This window comes from Manduca sexta, chromosome 2 (genome assembly GCF_014839805.1).
Source record: "Manduca sexta isolate Smith_Timp_Sample1 chromosome 2, JHU_Msex_v1.0, whole genome shotgun sequence".
Taxonomy (NCBI): Eukaryota; Metazoa; Arthropoda; class Insecta; order Lepidoptera; family Sphingidae; genus Manduca; species Manduca sexta.
This window is the reverse complement of record NC_051116.1, coordinates 192,841-204,023: the sequence shown is the minus strand read 5'-3', so window position 1 is coordinate 204,023 and position 11,183 is coordinate 192,841. Positions and strand designations below refer to the sequence as shown.

The 11,183-nt window shown below is 34.7% G+C and overlaps 1 protein-coding gene across 1 annotated transcript in view; it reads left to right on the top strand.

Moving 5' to 3' along the window:
• The window catches only part of LOC119188782 (synaptogenesis protein syg-2-like), a 14,065-nt gene continuing 2,882 nt past the window's right edge, over nt 1-11,183 (top strand). The window contains exons 1-4 of the mRNA XM_037436612.1: nt 1-5; nt 209-345; nt 3,483-3,650; nt 4,041-4,172. Coding sequence (XP_037292509.1) covers nt 1-5; nt 209-345; nt 3,483-3,650; nt 4,041-4,172 — 442 coding nt within the window. The remainder of the gene's footprint in view (nt 6-208; nt 346-3,482; nt 3,651-4,040; nt 4,173-11,183) is intronic.

Here is an 11,183-nt window from a genome sequence, read left to right as displayed (position 1 = left end):
ATGAGGTATACACACTGAACTGTGAGCTTAGGGCCGCGACAAAGCCGTCACCCCGTACGAGGGTGCATTCGGTGTGGAGACAGAGCACACATGAATTGCTTAGGGATGTAGGCAATTTACAGTAAAATCTAAATAATTCCAGCGCACAAGAATTGCCGCAAGGGTGGGCAGTTTATACTTAAATCTAAATCTTTTCTCCTTGTTGCAGGACAACCGGGAGGATGTCGGAGAACGCCTTGTCCTTCAAAGCAGATGCGTCGGATAACAAAGCCCGCTATACTTGCGAGGCAAAGAACGTCATGATCAGCAACACACTGAAGGCGGAGATTGACTTAACTGTTCTGTGTAAGTAATCTGATCACTCATTCACTCATTCATTCAGTCGTTCATTTGTTCCGTGTTTTGGCGCGGTTTTATAGTTGTTTGAGGTTATATTTTTTTTTATAGTTATTTTTTTATCAATATTTAATATCGACCTTTGTAAATATCTTTTTTTTAAGTCGATTTTCATTGCATAGTACACAAAAGAAAGTATACTTACCAAAAAAAATTCAAATATCGAGTTGCTCCGTTCATGATAAAAAACATTTACAAAAATATCTCCAAAAAAATTGTTACAAAGTTCCAAAAAACCGGCATATCCCCTCCACTTTGACCATCAGAGCATAAGGGGTGGTCCACGCTCCAGTGACTTTCCTACACTAGGACCATTCCTACCTGTTTCTTTGTAAATAAACAATGAGCCGGATTTTAGGGTGCTGTGGACGCAGTCTAAGGCGGGAAAGACAGCGTTTTATTTTTGTTTTTTTATTCACACAATCTGCTGCTTCTTGGATCAAAATTTAATTGTAGCTCTCTAGAATAACGCAGTTTCCTATTATCGACAAAATTTTCTGCACCAGAAACAAAAATAATCAACTCAGTTTTATTTACATTTCGAATAATGTGTTTCTATGTGGCTTTATGATAGTATAGCTCATAGAGATTTAATTTTACTCAGTAATATTAGAAAAAATATATATGCCAAAAAAATGCTTTTTAAATTCCAAAACCGTATAAGCTAACTCATAAAAGTCGCAGGTGGCTGGATGCATACCGCTTTCAATAGGTTGATCTGGAAATATTTTTACTTGTGGTAGGTATCTCATATGTGAGTCCGTCTGGGTAGATACCACCGCAATGTCTATGTCTGCCGCTAAGCAGCAGTGTGTAGTGACTGTTGTGTTCCGGTTTGAAGGACATAGTACCCTGTGTAACTACTGGACATAATGAGACTTAACATCTCATGTCTCTGTCGAGCGCAGTGGAACACCAAACAATACTATGTAATTCATGATGTTGAATAGTGTTTCTGCTGTTTATGGGCAGTCGTATCGCTTACCATCAGGCGAACGGCAAGTTTTTCTCGTCATCCAAAGCAATAAAAAAGAAATTGCGGTAGGCTCATATTCAGCAGTGGACATCCTGCGGCCTGATGATGATGATGATAAGCGAACTTTTCGTCATTAAATAGTAAAATATATATTTGAACACGCCACAATCTTTTCTCGCACACCAAACACCCAAGATACTGCTCTTTGCCATCCCTATTTCCCTGATAGGGTTAAGTTATCAAAGGTTTAGCGAAGACTTCTGGAACCTGATGCTAAATCCAATTCGCTTCAAAGAGAAATGTTTGCGAATATCGCATGACTGTTATTGTGTTACATGGCTTGTAAATTGTATTTTAAAGGTATATGTTTGACAATTGTTAATCTTCAAAACACTGTGAGCTCATTCTGCGTAGATCGGACCAGGAATAGCTAATTTTTTAAAAAAAATTGTGTATTTGTAAAATGTAGGTAGATATTGTAACTCTGACTTTGCGGATGTCCAACACCTCAGTCCCCCCCGTGGCCATGAGGGCTGCAAAGTGTTCGAAACGTCAGGAGAAAAATAAAATATTAAAACCGCGATAAAATCCGTAAAATAGTTTAATTTAAATTGTTAATCTATTTACGCCATCGATATTTTGTACTAGATCTGGCGTTCCGTACACTTGTGTTCAACTCAACTGTACTGCAATCTGCACACCTGATTTAGTATGATTTCAACATTGACGGCGTGTGGTTATGTACGGAGTGGCGATCAAAATAACTCAAGTCTCAATGTAAACCTGAATGTGAATAAATAGTAGTCAAATAAGTAAAATTATTTGTTGTTCAAGTGAATAAATAGGTTATAACAGTGACGTTTTGGTTGCCATTTTAGTTCAGATTTTGAACAAATAGTTTATATGGACGTTCGTGTCTATAGAATATACGTCAATGATTTACGCAGTTTTTATCTATACTATTATTATAAAGAGGAAAGTGTGTAACTATGTTTGTAGGGAATAAACTCTGAAACTATTGAACCGATTTTGAAATTTCTTTTACTAGTAGAAAGCTACATTACTCCCGAGTGCTATAGGCTAGTTTTTATCCCGTAACATTATAACGCGGGCGGAGCCGCGGGCAAAAGCTAGTGTGATATAAATTAAAACTATGATTTTACGTTTATAGCGGTAGATGTTATTTTAAAGGTTATATTTTACCAATGTAAAATGTTGTTGAAAAGCATAACTTCATATTTTTCGATGTCCTTCTGCAGTCATTTGTTTTTCGGCCTAGTCTCTCATGATAATTAATATCTTAAACACAAAAGATGTTAGATTAAAGTTGACTAAGAACATATAAAAGGCATTATATTATTTATAGTATATATTATATATCATGCTATATATTAAGTATTAATCATTTTAACAATGATTTTATTCATTACTTGAGATGAAAATTGCAAGCACCAAATTTACCACAACATAAAATTAATTATACGGCCTTACACTGCTCAATATTTCTTTAACTTAGCTATTGAATTTAATATAATATAAACATCTTTTCAGACAGGATTACATTCGAATATAGTTTTATCATAAATAAGTATTTTTATAAAAGAAAATAATATAATAAATATCGCATAAAGTTCGTAAACAAGCAAAAGATATTCATAAATATAAGGTAATGGGCGTGATTAGCCGTCTGAAGGTCAAATACAAAGGGACCTTATATCGAATATCAGTAAACACTATCATTTCTATGACGTCACGGCTTTGATTTGTACATTTTTTTCTAGATACACCATCCAACACCTTGAATTACAAAGTATTGTTTGATATTCCACTACACTCACCATCCTGAGACATGAGATGTTAAGTCTTATTATGTCCAGTAGTTATACTTGCTACAATGTCCTTCAAACCGGAACACAACATTGACCACACGCTGCTGCTTGGCGGCAGAAATAGACATTACGGTGGTACCTATCCAGGTGGAATCTTACATATGAGACCTACAACCAGTAAAGACTTGATAGAGAGAAATTACCCCCAGCATTAATATCGCCTTCACACTATTTTTTTTTTTTACTTTATATTGAATTCTAACATTATCTTTGGTTTACAGTCGCTCCATCCCACGTGACGATATCCGGCCCCACCGAAGCGAGAGTGGGGGACCCAGTGCCCTTGACCTGCAGTACAGCACCTTCCAACCCCGCAGCGGAGATCAAATGGGTGGTCCTCGGAAAACAGCATAAGGAGGCAAACAATAGAACTGCTATATCGCCTGAAGGTAAGGAGAATGAACAATCTCTTGGACTAGACAAACTAGCTCTCATCCTACTTTAGTGTGGGGTCAACCCCACAAGTTTTTTATGAGATCTATCGACCAAACTAAGTCAAGTCGTTTTTTAATACGTTAAAAAAGAGGGTGGCGTCAACCCCACATTGGAGTGGGGTTAAAGCAAAGTATTCAGTTGATAAAAATATCATTAACGAAAGGGATACACAAAGCTAGTTTGAAAAAAACTGTTGGGGTCAGCCCCACAAGCTATAAAAACTAAGTGCACTTAAAATAGGGTTAATTAACCATTAACCGACAAAAATGCAAAAGTATAGTGAGCATAGGCTCTGCCTACCCCTGTCGTATACGAGTATAATAATAATCATATTCTTCCCGCAGGTGGCTGGGTGACCACATCCAACGTGACGGTGATGGTGGAGCCGAAACGCACTTCCGTGGTGGTGGTATGCCATGGTATCAACGGACAACTGGCAGAGAACGTGGTAGCAACACATACCATCAACGTGCTGTGTAAGTTAATATTTTTTGAACATTTCACCCCCTGCACTTGATGGTAAGTGGAGTGGGGTCCAGTAGAATGTCGACCGACGACAGATGATTACCCCTCGCAATCGACGCAATTATGCCGGCCTACACAGTCTGATCCCGGAATGCGACACACTTGGAACCATTATGGCGGGTTTTAACACCTTGTGTACGGTGGTCGCTATCCTGGCGGATATAATTAACCTACCATCAGCTTCTGGGAGACTATTCGAATAAAGAAAATTTTTAGTTTAAGTTTAAGAGACGCCATAAATTTCATACTACTTTCTTTTCATCTTATAATAGTAGTAATCTAGGACGGTATACACAACAAAATCAATTAAGAAATTTCTACGTTTCTTTTTAACCTACAGGGTCATTTTGACATTGTATTACTAAATGAAATCACATACTTATCTCCTTGGAAATAACACTTAACAATAAATTACTTGAGCCATAGATACAAAATAAAAGATTTTAAGTTTCACACAATAAATATTAATAAAAAGTAATTTTAATTTTACGCGCCCTAATGCCACTACTACCCTAAGAGAATTCGTTGCAGCGGCAACATCATACTTTCAGTCAGAAATACACTCACGCACACGATTCGCATTAAACTACAAAATAATCAAAAAATTGCAAAACTAAAACCAGGATTTTTGGTGAAAATATTCGTTATTAATGATTATTTTTTGGCAAAGGTGAAGACGAGTATGTAGTTTCATTTAGTAACGCAATTTCAAAATGACCCTGTAGATCAAACTTTAGCATATCCTACAATATTCAGATTTTGCAAATATAACATCCTTATAAATATAAATCTCGCTAAGTAGGTTAACGTCATTCCGAGCCGAAATCTAATCTATGCGCGCCATCAAAGGGTCCACATTATACAGTGATCTCACGAGTATAGGGATCTGTGCACATGTGACGATAATACTTAAATAATAGTAGTATCAACCACTTTACAAAGTGTAATTTAATTCACTATTCCCGAAACGATGGCCCTCAGTCAATAACATAATAAATCTACAATGCAAACTAACATGTTACTTTTAATGAAGGAAAAGTATAAAATAGGATTGGTGCAAGAACTTTTACTACAAAAACCTATTTGTTTTCGAAAAGGAGGAAAAAAATTTCACGTGGGTAAATCTTACTAAATTTTAAGGGTGTTTAAAGTTTACCAATTGATACTAGGCCAGTTTCGTTGACTAAGGCCTAATCCCTCTCAGTAGTAGAGGAGGCCAGTGCTCAACAGTGAGACACTATATAATACAGCACGTAGATTTCATATTCGAGGTCCCGCCTAGGTAGGTACCATCGCAGTGTCTATTTCTGTCAACCAGCAGTGTACATACAGGGCTGATATTATATAAAGTCTAACTAAAATCCGTGAACTGTGAACGCGCCCTAACACCCTGATCAATGTGTATAGATTCAGATCACGCGGCTCAAGGGTACCATCGAGTTACTGAACCCATTAAACAGCGGGATGAAGTCCTTCTAACCGCTGCCTTATGGACGCGATCTTTATAGTATTAAAAGTTGGGGATGAATTTTTATTGACCCATATACAGAATCACGCCTTTTTTACCTTTTGAGGGGTAGGTAGAGGTGTAACATACCTGTATCACCAATCATCAAATCTAATCAATCAAAAAATCAGAAAGGAAACTGGGATTATTTCTGAAAATCAAACTATTTTTAATGATTTTTGGCACAATGTAAGTAGAGGTAAAGACGAGTTTGTGGTTTAATATATTAACGCAATGTCAAAATGGCTGATGTTATATTATACCTCTTTGGGTCACAAGGTTTAATCAACAACAAAGTATGTAAAATGTTAAAGCCAGTCAATATTAACATTTGACTGATTTTACCTTTATTATTTCCATTACGGCCTTTCACATCTTCTGAGGAAATGCTAATCTTCATATAAATATATAACCCGATCAAAAACAAAAGTTACTGTAATATATGCTCCCAAATAAATGGTAATAAAAGTACTGTCTACGTTAACTGTTTAATATAATAACTGTCAAATAAAATTTACTTGAAACTTTTGAAACACGTCCCCAATATTATAACAGTAATTAGTAAACAAAGGTAGTTTGATAATTGAAAAAGTTAAGATTAAAAACAACTCCAGAGATAATATCTGATATTTAATCGAAATTTCCAGATATACATATTAAATGACTGTAGAAAAGTAATTTACAGTACGAACTTATAATTAAATTCCGTGGAAGCAATGCTTGGAAAGGTTAACTGACCGCAATGAATGTGTCGTATCCTCGCTTGTATGGAGGTTTTATTTTAACACTTTTACACTATTTTAGTACATTTATAGTTATTTCGTTAAAGGACATGTCTGCTTTTTGTATCGGTGCTCGATTTTTATTTCGAACTAATTCCAATCTACATCAAACTTATTAGATAATAAGGTGGAAACAATGGGGAGCTTGGAATCATTAAAAGAATAATTTTAGACTGCTCTATTTAGAAGAAAAATAAGAAGGAATTGTGTTGGCAGTATAACTCAAAAGATATATCATTGATTCCTCAAAAGAGGCGGAATGGGTAATTACCTAGATTCTTCATTTTTGTTTTACATAATAAGCTTTCAGTTATTGTCATTCGCGTATATAAAGGGAAATCTAAAAATAAAACAAAAAGAATGTCATACTGGGTAATATGAGAGGCAAATATTACTATTTTTTGACAATTTTATCTTTTATGAGGCTGCGTTCCAATATAGATTTATATTTCGGAACATTTATATTTCGAAAGTGTTCATTTTAAGTCAAATAAATTTATAAAAATCTCAAAAACGGATACTTTTAGAATTAAATGATGTATTTCCATAGGCTCGTGTTTAAGAATTCTATCCAAATATATATAAATTATCTTGGTTACATTTTTTTTCGAATGTACGTTATTGTACATCTTCTTTGGGCCAAGAAATACATCTCATAAATTCCATTCTTTCGTAATACGCTACAAAATATAATTATGAAATAAAAGAAAAATAGAATTCATTTTTATCATGTACAAGTTATAAAAATTTATAAACATAAATTATAATATAAATACCTTTAAACCAACTGTAAATAATCCAAGAACAAAAATCTTTAAATTTCGGCACGAATGACGACGCTGCCATCTACAGAGTAACCAAACAATTAACCCTATAGATTGCCAGCGATTTTTTACGTAAGGGAAAAGATCGATTTTTCACCCTCGAACGCGGCTGCATTTGATTTGCTGTCAGAACATAATTGGAAATATGTTATGGAATTTTCTCGAACACCGACGAACAGGAAACGTATATTTGGCGTTCTTTCCTATCCGTCATGAGATTTCATCCTTGAGGAACTGTACTTTGAATATTTTCCTGTTGTAATACAAATTCTAAACGCATTATCATATTCGACCATATAGATATTGATAAAATACTGAATTATCGTACATTTAGCATTTTTCACACTTATTTGTTTGACAATCAACTCAAAAATAAAATAGTATTTAGTACCTAAGTATAACTTAACTTATTTACTAAAAGACAACAATTTTAAACAAATTAGTTAACAAATAAGCAAACGAGCAAGAACATAAAAATATAGCTAGCGAAATGGAACAATTGTGAATGTCCGTCCTATCCAAAGCAAAATGCCAGCAAAAGTGTATCACCTACGCCGTGGTCCGCTGGCCAGCCGGTTCAATTTCCCGCCCTTTTTATTTCTTTTTTTTTCGCAGGCTTAACCACGTCACCTTGCTCATTGTATATAATATTAGTTAGTTATTATTAGGAATTACACTAGTTGAAACATGAAAGACAGTGTGACCAATTTTTTGTTTTAAGAACCTGAACTATACAGTCACTGTAAATTATATTAGAAAGGAGGTTGCATTCATATTTCTTCAGATATACTGTTTTAATATTTAGAAGATACCTTGAACACAATAGCTTATATGTATAATACTAAACCTATAACTCATTGCCTTAAGCTTTAATTATATTATAATTAATTGAAATTAATAATAATACCAGTCATGTAAATATTGTCCCACTGCTGGGCACAGGGTTCTTCTACTGGATTCAGGCCATCACGCTGATTTAGGGTTGGCAGACAAATACGAAAACACTTAAATTCTTTAATCTTAATTTTTAAAAGTCAAAAATGTTATCATGTCCCTAAATTAATAAGTTTGCTGAAAAGAATTGCAAAACAACTAAAAACTATTGCGGTTAACAGACCGGGCACGGTCGACATCCTGTCTGGCGAATTATCATAAAATTTACCGGAACCGGAAGCGGTCCAACATGGCGGCCGGGCGGGGTTCCGCGTGCGTAAAAATTAATCAAACCTCATGATATTACCCTTAGTTTGGAATTGACAACATTTTAATTAACCAGACCCTTGTTGGTTGTCATTCATTTTAATATTGTAAAATGGCGAATCTAACATAAATCATTGAGAAAATTATAATATAAAACCGAGATAAAATCCATATAATAGTTTTTTTTACCTTTCTAAAAAACAATAAAAAATACACCTTAGATTAATGGTAACCAAAAAGGATTTAGAATCCAAAAAAAAACTCTTAAAACCACAGTTATGCTATCCTTCATAGTTGATCATATTTTATTTTACTGTCAGCTAAATTAATAATAAACCCTTAATTCTTCATATAGGTCTACACTTATTTTCTAGTCTAGCAACTCTATCCCCATTTACTCATGCATTTTATGACCACTATGCATAATTTCCTTAAAGGCAAATGTACGGAACCTATAACAGTAATTCATGTTAAGCCCGATTTTTCCACCAGCTTTAAGCTATAAACCTGTAGTAGGCTTAACCTGGTAAGCCGTTCTACATTTTTTCTCCCTCACACTCGCCGGCTGAATGTTTTTTGTCCTTTGCTTAATTTAGATTTAAAAATATCAGCAGCGATGTGGAATTGATGGAAGTCTGTAATATTGTTTGTTTTGAAAATAGAATTGTGTTTTTGAATCTAGAAATATTAACAAACAAAAATATAGATAGGATATATAAGTATTTAGAACTTAATAGTAATTAAATATTTCCGATAATTGGTAATCTAAATTTTGCTCGCACGTGTCTATGAAATTTCTTAGTATGAAATCCCACTATATTATACGTATCCAGCATAAAAAATGCTAACATTTATCCAAAACTGGATCTGTGTGCCAAGCATTAAATCCACTCAGAGGTTATGCATTTAATTCGTATATGTTCTCACAAATTTTCCAATTATATTAGACGCCGCACAGATGCTTCAAACTCATATCCAAAACTACACCTTGACTACACCGCAAGACAGTGTGTCAGAAAATTCAACCGTCAATATCATAATAGTGTTTTCAAATTGATAGCGTCTACGCGATGCCTTACAAATAACTTGAAAGAGAGTTATAATATACTAGTTGACCCGACAGACATTGTCCTGTCTTAACTATGAATTTGCCGCGCCTTCTGTCAATCGCTGACAATTATTTCAAACAATTGACAGTTATATAAAATTAATATTTTCAAGTTTTCTTAAATTTTCTATTTTTCCGCGCAATTTTTTGATTTTTTTCTTCCATAACAACCTTCTCCTGACAATAACAAACACAAAAAAAAATTTGTGAAATCGGTCCAGCCGTTCACGCGTGATGGCGTGACCAAGGGAAATGGGGATTCATTTTTGTATATATACGATAATATGGAAAAATGACTTCATCAACACTTTCAATTGACATTTATCAAACACCAAATATCAAATATTGAAAACCGAACAAATGTCTTCCCATCAAATTATCACTTGGCTCCACTCCCGCCATTTTTCCCGGAGGGGGGACGCGCGTGTTCCTCATTAAAGTAATGAATCGTTGGCCGTCGTGCAAATTAATTGTATGTTGGTAAACTGAAGTGGACGGAGGGCTGGCTCGGAAAGAATGACCTCCTTTTAGAAAACTTATTCGTTTTAACAGGTTTACTAATAAACGGCGTATATCGGGTAATCCCTAATAGTAAGGCAAAATTACTATTGTCAAATATGACTGTGATAACAACTATTATATTTGACTTACTAGCTTTTGCTCGCGACTTCGCTCGCGTGAAGGAGTTTTGTGAAGTCCCGCTATATATTCCCGGTATAGAAAATAGCCTATAACATTCCCAGGTGCTTAAACTATCTCCATACCAAATTTCATAAAAATCCGTTCAGTAGATTTTGAGAAAATCGATAACATACAGACAGAATAAGAGACTTTGTTTTATAATATGTATAGATAATATTATCAGTTTTGTTTTGGCAATACTTTTGGATTTTAGTTTAGCAGCTATTTTTACTCTTAAAGCTAGCTGTGAGTATGTGTTCAGTTTCTTATCTTTATTAAATTAGAACGACAGAGGAAGGCAAAATATTGTTAACTATTACAAAGGTATACATGTTAAGGTAAGTTTGTCAAAGACCGTTGACTCAAAATTACTTCTAAATCCAAAACTACCTACCACGTACCCTACAACCTGAAGTTCTATTGTAATGCATCAAAATGCAATGGCTTCTAAATCAGTTTTATTAAAGTAATACGCATACAGTTACGTCTTTTATCTCTATCTCCGAAGGGATAGGCAGAGGCGCAACTGGTGCACTCACTTTTCGCCATACATATTCCGTCCCATGACATGATAGACGGAGCCTATTGCTATATCAGACACAAATTCCATACTAACTGATACTGAGTAGAAAAACCCAATATCATTGTCCGACCAGGAGATCGAACCCAAGTCCTCAGCACTGGAATGGTAATACAACTACGTCACCGAGCCAGTCCATCACTTAGTAATAATTAGTAATGAAAAATTAATTTCGAATCGGTTTCCTAATTTAATTTTGCACTTCCTTATAATATTAGTAAAGCGCTAAGTATAGAAAACTAGATTTAGGGGTTGTTACATGAGTTCCCGGAACACAACT